Below are 21,311 nucleotides of genomic sequence, written 5' to 3' on the forward strand. Positions count from 1 at the left end.
AAGGTTTATAGTCTTTGGCTTTATGAAGCAACTAGTGAAAGAATTCCTTGTCTAATACTTTGTATTATAATGTCATGTCTTCATGTACTGATCTTTACCTCGTGGTTGGTTTTATTCATATCTAGCTTCATATGCTTTACGCACTAATTAGTTATTTCACTACACTTCATATACTTAACATGGAACAACTCATTTGACAAATCGATTCCATTCCAACTCATTACAACTATTTTGATGAAGTTATTTCAAAGGGTATGCCGTATGCCTGTAGACGAAATCTGAGAAAGTACTCTTGGTCTCAAGAGCTTATTCTACGTTACAAGCTTTTGGACTGATAATAATACTCTGTATCTGTATGAAACATGTGATAGATTGGCATAGTTTAAAGAGTCCGGGAACTTTTTCGGTACAATGTTATTAACCTTAACCGTGTTATTGACCTATGATTTATAACATGTTCACATGAAAGAATATTCAACCACACTTGTTGAACTCTATTAATTTTTATGGTATTGAAGAACGTCATACGGGTAATTGAGATATTAATATACTTCCTCTATCCCTTAATATAATGTCTCTTTCTCTTTATTATGTGAGGAATAAATGCTCAAAAGAGGCATTGTCCTAAGAGACGGAGGGAGTACTATGTAGACATTGTACTAAAAATGAGGAAGTTTGGATTCAACTTATTTTGAAAAAAGATAATTACAGTTAGAAATTAGTTGAATTTCATAGATAAGAAAAGGTGAAGCGGTTGCTCTTGTTATGGTCAAGAAGTAATAGCCGACACGTAGAATGAGAAACTGATAAAGTCAAACAAGATAACTCCCATAGATAAATTAGAAATCTGTTGTCTTGACTTTCAAGAATGTCGCTTTGACGTCAAGTTATGTGTTCTTTACTGTTTCGTATTCTTTACACTTTTCTCAATCTTCTGTTTGATCTGCCTCTGTTCCCTTATTAGATTTGCCGTTTCATGATCTTTATGGATTACTCCGTACTAAATATATTATAATGGACAAAGAAAAAATGAGGGATGACATAAGTATAGGAAAACACATAATAAAATTTTGGTATAGAAAAGGATGTTTGTGTGTTTAGAAAAATATGTTTGATTTCAAGCATTGTGTGTTACATATAGTCAGATATGAACACGCTAAATAAATCAATAATATCGGATCTATAAAATAAAAATCATGTTATGTTTAATTTGGCGCTTGTTTTTGTGTATTTGCATTATATGCATCTATTTTGTTTTTGTACTTACTTTGTAATTGAACATTTTATTTTACTCTTTTTCTTTGTTGAAATTCTCACTTACATTATCTAATAAGGCATGATTATATACTATTCCGTAATATGGTAGATTACAAACTTATTAAACGTTGCACCCTCGAAATCCTTAACCAAGGCCAGTTGCACCTTGCACCTTAACCCCGACTCGGTGGCCGGGTAGCAAGACCCCGTGCGGCCGTGCTAGATCGTTAGATCAGATTATCCCATAATCCAAGAAATAGTATCCTCCTTTTCCAGCTTTCTTGGGCTTTTCCCTCTCTTTCTCTCACCACTCACCAGCTAGGAAATGGGTAGCTATGATCTAAATTCCGTTGGGAAATATAGTAACATACATATGATATCTCCATTATTTTTATATTTGTTGCAGATCATGCTCAGCAATCATGTGATGGCATCCTTCTTGACAGAACATCTAATTCGATCCCCATAAATTTTTTTATTTTATCTTAGAAAATAATTAAGTGGTAAAAAAAAAAAGAAAAAAAGACACGTTTTTAACTGAAACTAGTTAATGACTTATAATGTTAATGTGTCCTGTCCTCATTGTCTCTTTGTGGGGAAACTAAGAGGCAACTCAGCTATATTTAATTTAATTTGAGTATATTTAAGGTGATACGAAATATTTAATTACGATGAAGTCCTATTTGTGTCATACAATGAGTATACATTTGAAGTTATTTCTGCTAGTACTAGTAGTACTCCTTAAAAGAATCCAAATTTAACCCATATTAAATTATAATCTTATCTCTTGAAATATGATCTTGTTTCACACTTAAACGTAGCAATAATTTTGTGTAATCAAAACTCATTTTACATCAATAGTCCACACAACTCTCATATTTTAACCATGTGCGTCTTACTATATATTCCATGCGTCATATTTTTCTAAATAAAAACACCATTATCTTTTCTATCTTATTTGTAAGCATGAAAAAAAAGTCGTTAGAATATGTCTTGAATCTATATATTAAGAAATAGAGTTGAATCTAGCGCCATTGGTCCGATCGCATTCTAAATTCATCCACCGTCAAGTATAGTACAGTACGTCTAAATGAAGCAGCCACTACCCACGTGATAATAATATGTATATGTGTCCATGAAGCTAGGAAGAATAATTATGGAAGAGAGTGATGATCGATATTATCAATTCTATGGATTATATAATTATATATTGTAGACTTTGACATATTATATGGTTTTAGCCATTGCAAAATACTCTTTTGCACTCAAGATCTTGTCCTTTGTTCTGGTTTGTAATGATGATGATAAATCAGTTTTTTCGAGTCTTGCTGTGTCTCTTAATCTGTACTTGGGGGTATGTTATGTCAAAGAGAAGAACTTTGACAAGGTTGGTCAATTGTGCTCGGCGGTGTTGTGTTATGATAAGTTAAATGTGAAAGCTTACTTTAGAAGAGCGGTAGCAGCTTTAGAGCTAAACAAACCCGATTTAGCTTTCATGGATTTGTCGCAAGCAATTAAGATTGATCCCAACAACAAAGAGTTTCAACAAAAACTCAAGGAGGTGACCTGTAGATTGGGTTGGTCTCAAAATCTTGTTGATGATGCACTTGCGGTTACAACAGAGGATGAGAGGTTTAGAGACTATGTTCAGTTAGGAGAGGAAGAAGAAAAAAGAAAGTTGGGAAAGAAGGGGAAAAGGAAAGAAGAAGATGGTCATGAAATTGGGTGTGTTCGTAGATGTATTGGTGTAAATGATGATGACACCAAAGTGAAAAAGAATGTTGTTGGCAAATCTTTGGATTTGGAAGGTAAGGTAAACCCTCCCAATCAAGATGAAAGGCCCAACGTTATTGATAACATTTCTGTTCTGAAGTCAACTTCAGAAGAAAAAAAACCAAATCTTACAGGGTCAAGTTATCGGTTTTCAAATCAAAAACAAATTGATTCCTATTTGCATCTCTCCCCGAAAATGTATGGGGCGGCTTCCAAAGGACGAACTCTACTCTACTATTGTTCTTCCCGGAGGAATTATATCAGCATTCGAGTTCTTGATCCTCCAAAGAAGGATAGTGTTGAAACTCAAGAAGGTTCTACACCAATGGAGATTAGTCACCCCCCTTTAGAAGGGCAAGATAGGTGTGAAAAAACTCCAATTTTGACGCAAGAAGATCCGACTATAGGTATAGTCTATAGGTATAGTCACTCATGTGTCATCATGTGAAAGTATGTCGATGCTCCTTCCAGATTCACCACGCATGTCCCAGTTGAAGTCTACTACGATCCCCAAACCGTGCTCCTCTCAGAAGTTGAAGATATTTGCCTCTTCCTACCGCTCAACAGTTAGAAGGAAATTTGTTTGTCAAAGAAGAAAAACCCCCTCCATTATTACTAACTCCTTATTTTGCAGGATGAGTGGCTCTAAGAGAAGAGCATCCTGTTCCTCCGAAAGTATATGGTTCCCCAATAGAAAAAGATTGTATGGTCCTACCCCTAATGTTTTAGTGTGTAATTTGTTTTATGATTAATATAATGCTTTTTCCGATGTCAAAAAAAAAAAAAAAGACATATTATATGGTCCCAACATATTCAACTATGATCATTAGATTATAGCTAAGCTTCATAAATAATGTTAACTAATCAATTGTTGCCTATTTTGACAGTTTTGTGAAGCCTACTTTGAAGTTGAGACTTGAGAGTTTATTAATTGAAATGTTTGACAATATCTAATAGGCTAAATACTTTAAGTTAAAATTTTGGTACTAAAATAATAATAATAATAATAATAATAACGGTAGTTTATACTACGTACATATGATTTAAACATGCCAACTCATTATTAGTGTTCAAGTGGTTTACTTCCTAATCTTACTTAATTAAAGGATAAATTCAAAACTTAATGGTTAACCACTTTGATCTACCAAGTGCCAAGTTGGTCATTCTTTAATCCATGTGACGTGAGATATTTAGTCAATGGCTCTCACTAATTTTAACTTGCCTAATTTTGACCCTTACTAAAAGTATGACCCAAAAAAAAAAAAAAAAAAAAAAAAAAAAAAAAAAAAAAAAACTATTGTATGTTCTAAAGATGTTCAAGAGTTATGAGGTGGAGAAAGAAACTCGAGATGTTGGTAGAACAATTGAAACTCGTAGGGATGTATATATATTGAAGGCATGTAACACAACAAATAAACACCATAATCTTTATGTGTGTAGTAATTTAATATACAAGTATATAACCGGTCAGCGAAAGGTAGCTGAAATAAATTGATATTGACCAATTTTTACCAAACCCATGTTCATCTTCTACGTACGCAACACCATAATACATACAAAGTATTTCAATTTTGACAAAGTAAATACTACTTGTACATACGTAGGAGACTAGGAGTACAGAGTAATATCTTATCCATAACGGCTCATTAGAGTCATTACTTTTTTTCTTTTTTTTTTTTTTCATTCCATTTGTTTTAGATCCGTTGCAACAATTTGAGATCTTCAGCTGATTTGTTTGTTGATGCACCACTATAACAATCGATATCTTTAATTTATGTACTAAGAAGCGTAACAAATTAACAATGTAAAGTAAAACTCAATAACATTATATTTTTTTTAACATACTTTATTTACACGCTATCTGGATTGAAAAAGTAATTAAAGAAGGCGAATAGACGAATAAAGCTATAAAATTTAAACAGTAATAACTTAGCACTTTTTTTTTCAAGGATAAAATAATTTTAATTAATCTGTCCATTCACCTAGTTAAATATCTTGCTTAAGGTATGTATCAATATATAATACTACCTTCGTATTTTGCAAGTATATACGAGTAAAATGGAACTTACAAACATCTTTTTCCATTTTTCGCAAAAAAAAAAAAAAAAAAAAAAAAAAAAAAAGCTCAAAATGAGGTTTTTAAACAGCACAAAACAGTTGAGTGTGGGGATGAAAACTTTGGAGTTTGGACGTAAGGAATACTTTATGCATCTCCTCAAAATATTCACAATTGTTCCTTTTATTTATTTATTTTTTACTATGGATTATGGGGTGATTTACAATCAAAAGAATTATACAAGTACAAAACAAGTGGATACTGATCAATAAATCCAATCTTTTTTCTTTTTAAAAGTACCAAAATTTTGGTTTAGTTTAAACTTTTACATTTCACCAAATCATTAAATCCTCGACCAAAAATAAATTAAATAGAGAAAAATCCCATGTAGAAACTTTAATCACGGTACGTATAATTGTGAAAATACCAAACCAAACGGCATTATGAATTTTTGATGGATGTGGTGTATTTATCTAGTTATACCCAATTCCCTCGAAAAAAAAAAAATCTAGTTATACCCAATTAGCCACGTAAGAGAGAAAAAAAGTAACAATACCAAATTACCAAGGTCTTCAAACCCAATACCACCATTTAATCAATGTCATCTTCTATTGATTCCTGACACGTGTAGGTCTTTTTAACAACCACATACTTCTTAATATGTTTAGCAGTAATATTTGAGGAGTTGGAGGTTGATTTTGTAGATAAGAAAACCATAGATGAATAAAGAATATGGGGGAGATCCTATATATATTCCTCTTATACCATTTTCTTTTTTAAATGTTTTCATTCTTTGGCAGGACAAAATATTACTGTACAAAACACGTATTCACAATGTGTCTCTTCTAAAAATTAATTTGTTGTTTTCATAATATTTCCGACTTCAAATTTTCAATGCATGAGTAAAATCATCAAGATAAATTATATGAATTTGTAATATAAGTTCAAATAAGTAAAAGTCAGGAATATTAAACACACTTTGAAAATTTCTTCATTTACAAACTTGAATCATTTTATTAAAATAGAGAGCATTAGATTTGACGGTCTAAAGTCATTCACCTGATTTTTCATGATCTAAACTTACTTGAACTCATCCGAATTTATTAAAACTTATTTTAGTTGTAATTTGTACTTGGGTATGTAATCCGCCCTAATAAGACAAGTTTAGATAAATATAATTATGTAAATAGAATACATCATAAGGGCTTGTAAGGGTGTGTTTATTCATCTAATTTTTCACTTATCTCAACTCATCTTACTTAGACCCTGTTCTTTTCACCTTAAAAAAATAATATTAAGTAAAAATAATTTCAGTTCAATAAAAATAAGTTCAGTTCAGTAAAATTAATTTCAGTTCAGTAAAAATAATTTCAGTTCAGTAAAAATAAGTTCAGTTCAGTAAAATTCAGTTTTCTTAAAGAAGAATTATAATAGAAAATCAGTAAAAATAATTTCAGTTTAGTAAAATTAAGTTCAGTTCAGTAAATATAAGTTCAGTTCAGTAAAAGATAATTGCAGTTCAGCAAAATTAAGGTGAATCAAACAGGGCCTTACTAGTTAAACTTATTTTTATATATAAAATGTAATATAAGTAACGCTTATTATCTACCATAATTATGACTTTATTTTTGTAATTATTTTATTTAAACATATTTTTATTGAAATAAGCTAAAATGCGTGTGTATAGAGTACCACATCCATATACATCCCGGTACGCCATAAAGTTCTACTACAAACATATTTTATTTTATTTATTTATATTTCTAACATGCATCCGTGATCCGTCCATATATCATCTTGTCTACAAGAAGGTTATGGGATAATACGGAGATTGAGAAAGACCAATGTGTGGCCAATGGTGATTACTTATTGGTACTTTTGCCATGTAACGTTCTCTACGTGGCAATCAATTTGAATTTGTAGCCACAAAATAAAGTGCTTCGACTTCGTGACCAAAATGTCATCTCCTACTTCCATCATCATTATTATTATTACTTCATTTTATTTTTATTTTCTATTTTAATGTTTATAATTTAGCATCACCAGCAAAAATGCACATGGAAGTAGATGGGGTTAGGATAAAATAAAATATAAAAATCCACAGAACAAAAGAGGATAAAAATCCTAGATCTGGATTTTATTATATATTCCTTTACATATGATCAATTAGACAATTAATGAATGATATGATGATCCATTTCATCAAGACACACTTCTTTGTTAATCTTTGAGATTTAAAATTATTTCAATTTTGATTATAAAGATTAATTAAATTATTGTCTAATTATGTAATCAGTATACTTGTGTATCTTAAGAAGGAAGTATCATTGATTTAAATATCCTTTTTTTTTAATTATTGATTTGTCGAGATTAAAGTAATTACGTAATATAACAATCTCAAATATAAGGACTATAATTTTAATATGGAGTAATTAATTCACGATAAAATCTTAAAAAAATTTTTTATGATGGAGCATAAATATGATTTTATTTTGAATACAGGGATATGAAAATAATTTAGAAACACATATTGGTTACTGCATGAATTTGGAGCATGGAGTATATTGATAGAGTACTATTTATATCCGCGAAAAAATCTTGAAATATATTGTACTAGATGAAGCCCGTGCGATGCACGATTTGTTTAATTAATTAATTAATTTATTTATTTGTATTTATTGGTTAAAATTTGTTATATAATTAGATAAAATTCTTAATATTAAAAGATAATATTTAATATATAATTAATTTAAACCTAAAAATCTCATTCGCCAATTTTTGCTTACGTAGCATTTGAATTATTTAATTCTAAAAGAAATTCATAATATCTCATTTAATTGGCTACTATTAAGATTTATAATCCTACATGGCGCGTTGAGAAAATTAAATCCTATGTGGCTCTCTAAAAACTCGGGAAAAAACTTCCCTTTAAATATATAATACTACCTCCGTTTCCTTTTGATAGTCCCTTATGGACATTTTTCACGGGAATTAATAAACATAAATAAGAATAGTAAAATTACATTGAAAAAGTAAATTGACATTGGGTATGCAAAAAAGTAGAGAGAGAAAGTGATTAAAGTACATGGGAAAACAAAATTTACATGGGAAATTTAAATTTGCACAAGTATTGTTGCAAATTGGAGGAAATTTTGGTGAAAAATTAATATTAATGGTTGTTGGAAAAAGCAAATGGGGTGAACATTTTGGGACTAAAATTTGCCCATAAGGGACTATCAAAAGGGGACGGAGGGAGTATTAGATTTGTGCTTGGTAAAATTTTGGAAAAAAAAATCTCAACTATAAATGATGATTTATCTCAACAGAAATACGCAATTACAAAGCTATCATGTTTATAACATTTATCAATGTAAATCTACATTAATAATTGTTTAACATTTGGATTAGTATGTAGCCTTGCTTTAAGATAATTGCATGAACTTGCAAGTTGCATTTGCAAGTGTTACGAAAATATTTCTTTAAGAGCTAAAGCCTTTCTGGAACAATAAAAATAAGATCGCACGTTTTCCTCATTTCCATGCTCAAGTGATATTGTACTTCGTTTCATGTTACTATGTTAGGATACATTTCATCATCATTCTTTCATCATCTAAAATAACTTGTTATTCAATATCATGTCCCAACAATGAACATTTTTTTTTTTTTTTTTGGAAAGCAACAATGAACATAAATAAATTCCATTATTATTATTACATATGTACATGCAAACTCAATTTATCATTTCTACTTAATATGTGTTGTTAATAATGTTATACATTTCATACCCATTATATAATAAGTAGTTTAGTGTAACTTTATATTTTCTCTAATATAATATTCTCAAATCAAGTTCATGTAAGTTCAAATAGGTGAATATGATGCAACCCAAGTGAAATTGTAACACATAAATTACAAGTATCTAAAGAAAGGACCAACTAATTTCGAACTAACAATAATGATAATGATCATAATTAGGACGTATTATTCACGATGATTCAATTCCCTCCTATAGAATTAGGACGTATTATTCACGATGATATTGTTGGTGTGGCTTGGCCACGTTTAATTTCTGTTTAGTTTTTGTATTTTCTTTCCCGGGGCCTTGCCCCTCGTTTGCAGCAAAAAAAAAAAAAAAAATGATAATGATCATAATTCTCAATTTTATTTGTGACATTACGCTTAGCAACTCAATACCTAATTAAATTACCCTTTTTAACAATCAATTGTTACTTGTCCATTAATCAACTTGCATTGCATTGTTGCTTTGCTTAATTAGGAAACCACTAATTAATTAGCCAAAAGTTTGTTAGTTGAAACAATCAATTCACATGAACCATAATTTATTCAAAACACAATTTAGATCTATCATATTTTAATTTATAACTCCCACAAATTCTAATGTCCCATAACAACACTTGCAAATTCATTATTTTTTCATAAAATATAAAGCCACCCATCCAAATTTAGAGGGATATATAATAATATAATTATAACACGAATATACCTAAATTAGGAAAAAAAAATTTAAAAAAAATGCAAAATGCACCATCACCCAAAAAACAATAACCCCAACAAATAAAAAAGAATGAAATTCCTTGTGTTCGTGACCCAACGTTTTTCTCGAAGGTATGGGCCAATCATACCCACACGATTAGACTACAAATGACACGTGTCAAAATCAAAAGAGGGTAAGAAAACAAATGGTGGGGTCAACCAAAATTGGAATAACCATTCCTAAAGCTAGTTAAAAAGAGGTAACCGGGAATAACCGGTGAATGGGTAACTTTTAACCGGACAAAGTGGTAAGAGGGGGTCAATGGTATAAGATCAGGGGTTTAAGCAAAAAGGTTGGGTGGTTTTCAGAGGGTTTTGGCGATCAAGCATTCTTGATATATAGATAAAGGAGAGAGAAACCCACTATTTTTTTTAATTTTACACAATCAAATTTTTTGAGAGACAAAAAAATAAAAAAAAAAACTGATAATCATGGATAGAAATTGGAAAACGTGAAGGATTTTCTAGGATTTTCTTAGTTTTCTCCGAACAAATTTCGAATCTCACCTTCTAAATTTTCTGGGTTTTACAGCAAACCAACAAGAATTTGAAGTTTTGAAGGTGAGAGATTTGTAAATTTCTTTGTTATTCATCAAATGTTTGTACAATTGGTTGTTGGTTTTTTTTTTTTTTTTTTCTTTCTTTCTTTCTTTCGTGTAATTCATTTGGTTTTCGGGGTTTAATTGGGGGTTTGGGGTTTGATTTGGGCAATTCTGATTACAATCGGTTCGATCTGAGGCAATGCAGATTTTCTGGGTTTTGAATTGGATTTTATGTGGAAGATCTGGGTTTTCTTTGAAAGTTGTGATCTTTATAGTAATTTCCAAGGTCCATTTTATTTTCAGAAATTTTGGTGGTAAAGTCGTGGGTTTTAGGGGTTTTGATAAATAAAATGGCTTGAATTTTGCCTCTTCTCTTCGCAAGGGTTTTAGATCATTTTTTTTTTTTTCCTTTTTTTTACTTTGCTGGTTTTGAGTTTGTTTTTGATGAAAAACAATTCATGGGTACGATCGAACAGTTTGTCATATAATAATTTTTAGCATAATATTGTTCATGTATATTACTTTCTTGGGATGTTGCTATAATTTAAGGTTTTGCTGATTTGGATGATGAAATATGTTGCTAACTACTTCCTGATTGATCATGAAAATTGCGTTTTGAATTTGGCTAATTTGATTATGATCATCAATCAATAAAGTTGGTGGGCCCTAAATTCATATGAATTTTGAATCTTTTTCTTTGATAATTTGAATGATCATTTTTGTGATGTGTTTTGGATTTTTGTGTTTACATTTTTGTGATGTGTTTGCTTTAATAGAATCTTTTGTGCAACAGAATTTGTAGAATTGGCCTTGGGTTTTGATTGATTTTCGACGCGATTCGGTTGGGTTGGTGCTGATATTAGCATTGAATTGAAGACTCCTCTGGTATGTTCTCCGCGATATGTTGCAGAAGAGGTTAGATTACGGATTCAGTAGATATCAGGTGCCTTTCATCCCTAGAGCTGCGAGGTCTTCTAGGGTAAATTCACTTCCTTTTGATTATCTGTTGTATTAATTTGCTGCACCCTTTGATCAGTTTGATCCCCCTCACCAACACTGAGATTTTGTTATCTATATAAACTCGAATTTCAGAAGAGACGCCCGATTCGTGAGAAAGCTGTAGCTGTAGACAACCAATTGTGTGCGTTTGATTTATTGGCTACTGTAGCTGGGAAATTACTCGAGGGAGAGAGTTCTCAGAATTTGCCAATCGAGAAAGGTCAGCTGGGCGATCAAGATGTCGTTATGCAGGATCAAGATGAGGGCACTCTGTGCCTGAAAGACGAGCATTGTGATAAAGGCGGCAATGAAGATGCATCCCTTAATTTGGAGCTTGGATTACAGGTACAGGACCAAGGTTGCAATGTGAAGGGAAATTCTGGTCCTCAGAATGATGCTTCTCCAGCCCCGGCTTCTGTGATCACTTCGTCTCATTCTCCAGAGAAGGATGAATTTCTCGTTAAGATGGATACGAATGATGACAAGAGTGATTTCTGTAGCCTTTCCAGGAACACAAAGGGTTTCGCCCTTGGTCACACCGATTCTTGTGCTCCTAATGTAAATGAATCTGTGGAAGAACATGATGGTAAAGGAGAGGTATTGTCTGGCAATGGGCTTGATATGCACTGTTCTGAGGATCCTGAATTTTTCGATGGGAATTCTCCTGCAGTTGCCAGCTCAGATTGTAGTATCAAACTGTCTTTAGGCGTGGATCATTACCCTTGTGGTTCACTTTCCCCTCGTAGGGATAATAATGTAAAAGTAGTTACTAGAGATGATGACGAAAATTCTTCCGAGTGTACTCAACCTAGCACAATGAAAGCTGCTAGGTTGCCTGCTCGTATAGGTGACCGTAGAATAAGGAAGCTGTTGGCTTCCAAGCATTGGAGATTAGCTTCAAAAGTTAAGGATGGAGATCATTCTGATACTGGTAACTTAATTCTCCTTCAAAGTAAATTATTTTCTCTAGCATCATTTGATTGCTTGAAGGCTGATGGTCATTTGGTGATTTTGCAGGATTACGCTGCATTTACCGTAGCAGGAGGACTGGTTATAAGCGTCCGAGATCTCAGAGGATCTATCCTTTTAAGAAGAGGAAGTTCTATCACTATAGCTCATTATTAAATTCCGATGTGGATGATGGATGTAAAGGTGTGTATGATGTTCTTGATAGGGCCATTGATCAAACTTTCTGTGCTTTCAGTGCAGTCAGGAATAGAGTTGTAGCCTCTGGTATTTGTGTTGATTATTATGCATTAATGTGTCAAATTGCTGCTAACCTGTTGTAGGTAATGGTTCCTCATCATGCGATGCTGGCCAGAGCACCTCCTTTGCATCCAGGGAATCCCACGGTATGTTGTCAATCAATGGAGCAATTCATATCGAATTGACTGACCGTTGAATTTTGAGAGTTTATTTACGTGAAATGCTATTCGTTTTCCTCAGTGAAGCTGAGGATCAAGTCCTTTAGAGTGCCGGAGCTTTTTATTGAGATGCCTGAGACAGCTACTGTTGGTTCTCTCAAGGTGAATTGATTTGTATTGTGTTTATTTGTAATGGGTCTTACCCTGTGTATTTCTCTCAAGGTTATTGATTCATGTAGTTCATGAAGGAATGAAAGTTGAACCTAACATTATTATTTAATTTTATTTTTTTTCTGTTCCAGAGGACGGTAATGGAAGCTGTGACTGCCTTACTTGGCAGTGGACTGCGTGTTGGGGTGCGCCTTCAAGGAAAAAAGATTAGAGACGATAATAGAACACTTGTGCAGTCTGGTATATGTCATGATGATAAAGTAGAATCTTTGGGTTTCACCCTGGAGCCAAACCCTTCACATATCAGCACAACTGTTTCTTCCGAGGATAATTCTCTACTGCTTTCTACTGATTTACCTCAGCCTGTGTCAAGGTAAGCTGTTGGTTTTTTTTCGTTGCTGTTACATGTTGCAGAATTATGTGGAGTACTCCATACTAGTATGCTTTTGGATAGCTATCTATGGTTCTTAGGTTCTGGATATAGGTTTGACAAGCTTCTATGCCTTGTGTTCTCTATTCAGGTGTCCTACGTTGAGTGCTAATAATCAAGGAGCTTCTCATGATCATCCAGTGACAAATTTGGGAAATTTTGTAGAAAGTGATCATGATTCAGCACCCTCACCTGCTGAAATCACAGCAGAGAAAGGGTCAGTTGATTCTCGCGCACTAGTTGCCCTCCCCGAGGGTACTCCACAAGCATTGGCCGTTGTTCCATCACACCAAAAATCTAAGCGATCTGAGATGGCACAACGTAGAATTCGTCGACCTTTCTCTGTAACCGAAGTTGAGTCATTAGTCCAAGCGGTGGAGAAGCTTGGTACTGGAAGGTATGTTTTTTCCCATTTACTTCCTAAAATTCCTTCTTACCTCAAAACTCCTTAAAATTGCAATTATTAATTAATTTGGCGATTGGGATTGTCATTAGGTGGCGGGATGTTAAACTAAGAGCTTTCGATAACGTGAAGCATCGAACCTACGTTGATTTGAAGGTAATAAATTTCTTGCCAAGCTATAGAATCATCTCGCTGGTTATTTACCCTGGTTTTGATTAGTCTTGTTTGGTACTTCACTCTATCTATCTGGACCCACGTAGTTTATTGTTTATACTCTTCAACAGTCGGTACAACAAATTGTTGCGTGTATTAACAATCAAATCATTGGGATGTCTAATATAATCATATATTAGTATAATCTTTTATTTGCCGCAAGGAATCTTTGGTGGTTTCCTCTACAAGACTTCATGCCTTTTCCCCCCTAACAAACTAATGAGTAATGACACTGAACAATTATGTGATCATATAATATGAAACTAGTGAGATCAATTCATCATCTGTTGCTTTTGCTAAATGATAAAGATATGTTTGTTTTTCTTTGATTTATTCGCTTTTGGGGCAAGCTCACGTGACGAAGGGCTCATCGGGTTTTTTTTTTTTTTTTGGTAAAAATCAGGATAAGTGGAAAACATTGGTGCACACGGCAAGAATATCCCCTCAACAAAGGAGGGGAGAGCCTGTTCCTCAGGAGCTGCTGGACAGGGTGTTGGCTGCCCATTCTTACTGGTCTCAACAGCAGGCTAAGCAACAGCTCAAACAACAACCATCCGACGCTTGCCTCCTCCTTTGAAACAGTCAAGAACATGGGAGGTTACTGGTGTTGGATAATGTGGATTTTTATAAATATATAGAAATGAACAAACATATATTTCAGTTTAGATATGGTATGTCCAGATTTTAATTTTCTCTTCTGACTTTATGTTTATGATGATGATGATGACAAATGGTTGTGATGTAAAAAGTAGTGACTGGGGGAGGAGTGAGATTGAAGCGCGGGAAGTGTTCCGTAGGAAATTCATGTAATTGATCTAAGGCTCATTTGCCACGACCCCCATCTCCGTGGTTGGAGAGGGGGGAATGCTTGGCGCTTGTAAATGGTTGACGAAATAAGGGCTATGCTAACGGAATTCGTTTGCACTCCATTTCCACACCTCTTTTCCGAATTTGGAGGTGTTTTTATTCAATTCTAGGGAAATAGGGATAGTTGGTTGTAGGAGTAGTTTTTAGATGATTCACTTGTTAGTTGTTTTTAATTGTTTCTGGTATTCCTATTGTAGCCGGTCTTACGTTGTTGCTATTGGCTGGTATATGATTAAAGGCTCACTTTCACATGTAAGGTTGATGTAATTGAACATTCACTTCAAATGTAATTGATTTCATTTCTTATTTAGATTAAAGAATTCGCACTTCTTCAAAAAACCAAGCAAGGCTTGAGTCACTCAAGTATTACCTCATACAGATCTTTTTCCTTCTCTACTTCCAAGTATCTGACGCGCAAATATTGAAAATACTACGTATTAACGTATGTACTCTTGGTAGTCATCAATTATCGAAAAGACTTTATGATTAATGTACATCTACCCATCTACATTAGTATACCATTTATGGTTTAGATTGCAGGAGAAGCGAATATACCAGGAAAAAACAGGTTGGGCACAGACAAGAAGTGCCAAGATCCTTAAGATCAAAAATTGGAAATCTGGGGAAATATTTAAGTAAGAAAACAACAAAGTAGAGTGCTTTAAAAGGCAGTGTACCTAAATTCATAGGACTTTCTGGCCTAACACTTAACAACAGTAGGTAACAAGGTTGGGCAACCTGGATTAATTAGTTAATACTCTTTATCTCTTAACAAATTTGACACGTGCTTCCACGTGCTACTCTGTTAAAGACCCACAATCTCATTACCTAAGCAATTATTATAGCACATCCTAATTAAATTACGGAGTATAAATATATAGTTATATACAAGTATTATACATATATTTTTGTCAAAAATAAGAAGTATTGTACATATATTAGATTATTAGTGCAATAAGGTAGATATATGTTAATATTAAAATAAATATAATATGTATCATAACAATAAATAATTTAATTTTATAATCTTTTTCCATATTTGCTGAATACTTTGCACTAATAAAGGGTTCTTGTCCAAATCAAGCGAGATCAAGGTGACAAAGTATAAGATTAATTATAGTAAAAAGAAAAAAAATCTTACACTTTGAAACGTCAATTGAAAAATCAAAGAAAAATAAATAAGGAGATGATCGACTACGTAATTTAATACGTTAATTTACTCCGTATATTGTATTGAAATTACTATTAATTTTTTTTATCATCAATTATTTTCATAGAGATTTTGTATCCAATTCAATATAATGGATCATACATTGAGTATACTTATTTATTCTATGATTTTGTAATGTAAAATGAGTATAATATCTTAGATATTGGTCGGTCAAAATTAATTAATTGTGAATATTGTATGACTCTTTGTGAGTTGGAAAAGAATATTCGGCAATAATTTAAAAAATTGGATCTAGATGCTGGGTGTTTTCATTCGGATAATGAGAGTGCTAATGTCAAGAAAGACCACTTACATCACATTCACATAAGAGCTTTTCTGTCACTTTCAATAGTTGTTACATCAAACGGGTGAATAAGTCACCATAATAATTAATCAAGTTTAAATAATTGAAGTTATGTCAAGGGACTCTTGTCTCTTACGGCCATTTTGTAATGGCTAGTCTAGTACTACGTATAATTTTTCAATTGCTAAAACTTTTATGGCTTAGAAAATTTTGGTACAAAAAATAATAGTTGTGGCTTAAAAAAAAAAAAAAAAAAAAAAAAAAAGTGCCAAGGGATGTGAAAAATTTTAGCCTCTAAAATTGTACAATTGTACATTTATGGTTCAAAAGCATTGGCAAGGTGGGTCATTGGTGGTTATGTCATAAGATAAGTTATCGGTTTCTTTATTTATGGCCACCATTTCACATTGATGGTGCCATAATTATGTCATCACCAACTTTAGTTTATATTAAAGTACATTATACATGTAGTATATATTTTTTTGATGATGAAAAATACAATTAGGAAGCTCAATTCATCGCTATGAAATATCAAGAAGAGAAGCGAGTTATTACAACAATTGATACATGTATCAAACTTTACAAATTGTTCAATATTAGTTGTCTAATCTGAAACTGTATGGGATGATATCTGGGCATGACCAGATCGCAAGGAGATGCTGATATGTTGCAGAAAGAGGACATGTCGGCCTGCCGCAATTTAACACGTGGCAACAGAAACTCGACACTTGGCACAAAAGGTTGTGCATGGGTGAAAGCCACCTGTCAAGGTAGATTACTATAAATAAGTAGGTAAGACCTCATTAATGAGGACATTAATTCCACTCACTCTCTAATCTCTCTCTACTTTATCTCTCTTACTTATCTTCTCTTCTCAAACACTTTCTGACTTTATCATCGGAGTGGTTATCCCCGGATCACCCCGGGGTTGGCTAACTTCTTCTCACTGTGTAGGTTCTCAGCTTGCCGATAGGGGTATCAGAATCTCAGGTCCGAGTTCCTGGAAGAGTTGGGATCAGACAGAAACAATTTGGCGCTAGAAGGAGGGGACAATTGATCACTTCTATCGCCTAAGAACCTCACACAAAATATATATATACAACAACAATAATCATGGCCGGAAACAATTTTAACAATGGAATACCAGTAGGACAACCCCAGGTGGAGATAGTAGACGAAACCCATACCCTAGAGGGTAATCAGTTTCATATGCCGATAACCCCCCCTGCAGGAGGAGGGGAGGCAGAGGATCCTATGGCGGCATTTACTCCAGATGAATTAGAAACAGCCGCAAGGGTGATGAGTGCAATGAGTAAGAAGAGAAAGGAGGCTGAGGCGGCACGGGCTGAAAGAGAAGCTGCCCAGGCCGATAGAGGAACATCGCACCGTCACCAGGAGGAACAACACAATCAGCTGGAGAACTCGTCAAGGAGACCCCGATATGAGTCGTCAGTAAGGACGCATACAACATCACGGCAGGATGAGCAATCCTCGAGTCGTGTTGTGAGTACTAGAACTCAGCAGCAAAGAAGCTCGCAAATAGTAGGTCAAGCAGTACGCACGGTAGTGCAGTTAAGGGCATCTCCATTTGCCCAACACATCTTAGATCAACCAATGGAGAAGGTGAAAATGCCGATTTGTAGATATGATGGAAGAGGGGATCCGGCAAGATTCATAACGTCTTATGAGGGACACATGATGCTGTACACAAACTCAGATGCAGTTTGGTGTAAGGTCTTTCCGACAACTTTGATTGGGGCTGCAGCCGATTGGTTTAACAACCTTGAAGTTGGGTCAGTAGATAGCTTTGAAAGACTGACTGAGATGTTTGTAGGGCAATATGTCAGTAATAGCGTGAGGCAGAGAACTTCTGGAGAATTGATGGCCGTGGAGCAGAAACCAGATGAATCTTTGAGGGATTACATCAGGAGATTCAACAATGAAGCAAACACTATTCCGAAGTTACAACAGGAGATAGCCGTGATGGCTTTGATGAATGGGTTAGTTGATTCGGATTTCAAAAGGTATCTTACAAGGAAGAGTCTGCCGACATTGGCGGCAGCGTTCAGCAAAGCTCACGATTACATAAAGAGCGAGGAGCTGTTGAAGACGAGTAGTAGGCATATGGTGGCTGGAAAGGGGCAAAGTCAAAATGAGGGGACCTTGTCTGGAGGGAGCAGGCCGAGAGCTCCTGCCCCAGGAAGGGGAGGAGGAAGTCGGCAAGATACCAGACCGACAAGACTGCTAATGAGATACAGCACTTACACCCCCCTGAATACGCCAAGGGCTGCAATCTTCTCAGTGAATCAGAACAGAGAAGATTGGTCAAGGCCGATTCCCATGAAAGCAAGGTCGAGGGACGTGATGAAATACTGTATGTTCCATAGGGATGTGGGGCATTATACAGAAGAATGTACCCAACTGAAGGACAACGATGAGAGAAGCCACAGGTGAATCCCCTTATACTCTGGTTTTTGGAACAGAGGCAGTCATACCAGCGGAAGTCGGTTTGCCGACATTCCGGATTCAGCATTACTGTACAGATCAAAATGATTTACTCCTACGGCAACAGTTAGATTTCTTGCCAGAGCTAAGAGAAAAAGCAGCAGTTAAGTCAGCTGTCTTTAAAGAAAGAATGTCACGGGCCTACAACAGAAAAGTATCATATAGGCCGTTAAGTAAAGGAGATCTAGTCTTACGAAGAACCGCAGCAACCGGTAAGGGAAATGAAGACGGGAAGCTGACTGCAAACTGGGAAGGGCCTTATCGAATAAGAGATGTCGTCGTCCAAGGGTCATTTTATCTAGAAACCCCGGATGGGACACCTCTAAAAAATGTATGGAACTCCGCTGTATTGAAAAAATACTATGTGTAATGAACAAATCCTTATTTTTTGAAACTGATATCAAAAAAAAGATATCGGTAATGAATGAAGAAGTATTCAGACAATACGCATTGAAATAGGCATCCTCCATTTAACAGAACATCGTTAAGTGGGATGGACAGCTAAAAACCGCTTCCATGAAGATAACAGTTATACAATCTGATCAGTTGTATATGTTAACTCATGAGGTTACTGGTTCAAAATATAAATACCGGCCAAATCAATTCGAGTATACGCCGACATGAGGCGTAGCTCAGAAAATGATCGCCGAGAGGGTACCTAACTGGCTAAAACAACACAGCAGTAGGTGACCAGTGTTATAATCTGAACCAGCAACAACCGTTCGCTTTTATGTTCGCAGCTCAGTGTGCATAGCTCTAGCGTGAACTACGTACACTGGGGGGGACAAGGAATGATATCCATAGTATGCTGATAAGTTCATATGCGTTGTGATATCCATAGTATGCTGATAAGTTTTTAAAGTATGCTGGTAATTTTTATATGCAATTTCTCGAGCCAGGTTTTAGGTCTGGTATCTTCGGAAGCTGGCGTCTTTAAAAAGGTTTATAACTGGAAGTTTTCGGATTTTAGACAAAGCATTAGGTAAGTAACTATTTTTTGCAATTTTTTATGCGTTGAAAACTAGCAAGGCGAGGCAACATGATTATCATAACCTTGTTTAAAAACAGGCAAACTAGAAAATGATAAGTAAAGAACAACACAGTTATGATAAAGGTATAGAATTTTGAAGGCAAACGGCAGCCGGTAAAAATAAAAATAAGTTTACACCAGATAAAATTAACAGCCGACAGGCATCACCACAAAAGAGGGGTATATGCCGATAAAACAGCACTGCCAAAACATGTTCATACATACAAAAACAATAAAAGAGTTACGGCTGGTAAGGCCCAATGATACAAGACCCACAAGAGGATGTCGGTGATGACTGCCCGCCCCTTCAAGATTGAGCATTCTCAGGCACTGGGGAATCCAAAATGCTGGGATTGCTGGGGCCGTCATCAACAGTTGGCGCCAAGTTATACAAGTCCTCATCAGAAAATTGCTGCGCCTCAAAGCCAGAAGGGATCTTGTAGGCTTCCTCGCCGAAAGCCTTTTCAATTTTTGCCCAATCATCCTTCTTCCAACCGGCGGCGTGAGCAATACATCTCTGAGCAGCGGTCCAACCTCCATCAAAACGATCTTGGAGTTTGGAGCAGAACTCATCAGAGGCTAGATAACGGCCGACCGCTCTCCGACGGATACCAGGTTTGTCGGCTTCCATTTTTTGAACCTTTTCTTCAAGGCTCTTAATTTTAATCCTGGCATCCCGGAGATCTTTTTCAACTGAGGGAAGCCGCTCAACGACCTTGTTTTTCTCAGTGATCTGAGTCTTCAAACTTTGCACCTCTAGCTCGAGGTTGGCAACCCTCTCAGCCTTGACCTTCAGCTCCGACATCTCCCTGTCATCTTTTTCTTTTATTTTCCTCAAATCATCGAGGGCCTTTTCAGCATTTTTGATGACCTCCTGCATGGCACTTTCGCTGGCAGACGCTTGATGATGTTTCTCCTGGTAGTAACGATACATCTCAACCAGCTCTGTGCCAGACATGACGGCCTACAGAAATGTGTATTTAAGTAGAAGTAGGGAAGCCGAGAATGCTACATAAAAATATATATATAAAAAGATGTGAAACAATAATATGTATACGTACCTTCATCATGTTGTGCATGTGGGTAGCAGCAAGGGGGCCGATTGGACCAGCAGGTCTGTCCATTGGCAGTGTCAAATTGCTCAACAGCCGGTAACCGAGATTTCCACCTTGCATTGGGTCATCGGTTATCATAGATTCGTTCCGGCCGACATCCATAGCAGGCTGCCAACGGTCGCCGGAATGGCCGGGAGGGACAGCAAACCCCTTCAGAACCTCATCTGGAAACCTTCCAGAAACGCGCTCAATCCATTGACTGGACCGATAAGTCAAGGCTGGGATGCTGGAATCCGACCCAGCCGTTGTAGGAGCAATTGCGGTGGTTGCCTGAGGTTGACGGGGGGATTCAGCAGAAGTGAGATCTTCGATCTCAATACCCTGAATAACCTTCTTCACAACGGCCTCAGGGCTTTTAGCTTTGTTGACAGTCGGGGTCTTTTCAGGCACCGACTGGTCCTTCTTCTTCTCGGGCGCCGATTGATCTTTTTTCTTTTCGGCACGCCCTTCAGGTTGCCTGGGGCTGGAGATCACAATGCCACCTCGCCGATTGGCTAGAGGTGTTAGTTTTCTCTTCT

At 35.4% G+C, this 21,311-nt stretch overlaps 1 protein-coding gene across 1 annotated transcript; it reads left to right on the forward strand.

Moving 5' to 3' along the window:
• Positions 1-9,938: 9,938 nt before the first annotated feature.
• On the forward strand, positions 9,939-14,454 carry LOC145617460 (telomere repeat-binding protein 2-like). The gene is made up of 10 exons (XM_081672162.1): positions 9,939-10,201; positions 10,976-11,161; positions 11,275-12,112; positions 12,199-12,333; positions 12,471-12,533; positions 12,628-12,707; positions 12,848-13,089; positions 13,238-13,543; positions 13,642-13,705; positions 14,166-14,454. The coding sequence occupies exons 2-10, from the start codon at positions 11,084-11,086 to the stop codon at positions 14,337-14,339; spliced, it is 1,980 nt and encodes a 659-aa protein (XP_081528288.1). The 5' UTR covers positions 9,939-10,201; positions 10,976-11,083; the 3' UTR covers positions 14,340-14,454.
• Positions 14,455-21,311: the final 6,857 nt, after the last annotated feature.

The sequence above is a fragment of the Chenopodium album genome, chromosome 26, assembly GCF_948465745.1.
Source record: "Chenopodium album chromosome 26, dcCheAlbu1.1, whole genome shotgun sequence".
Taxonomy (NCBI): Eukaryota; Viridiplantae; Streptophyta; class Magnoliopsida; order Caryophyllales; family Amaranthaceae; genus Chenopodium; species Chenopodium album.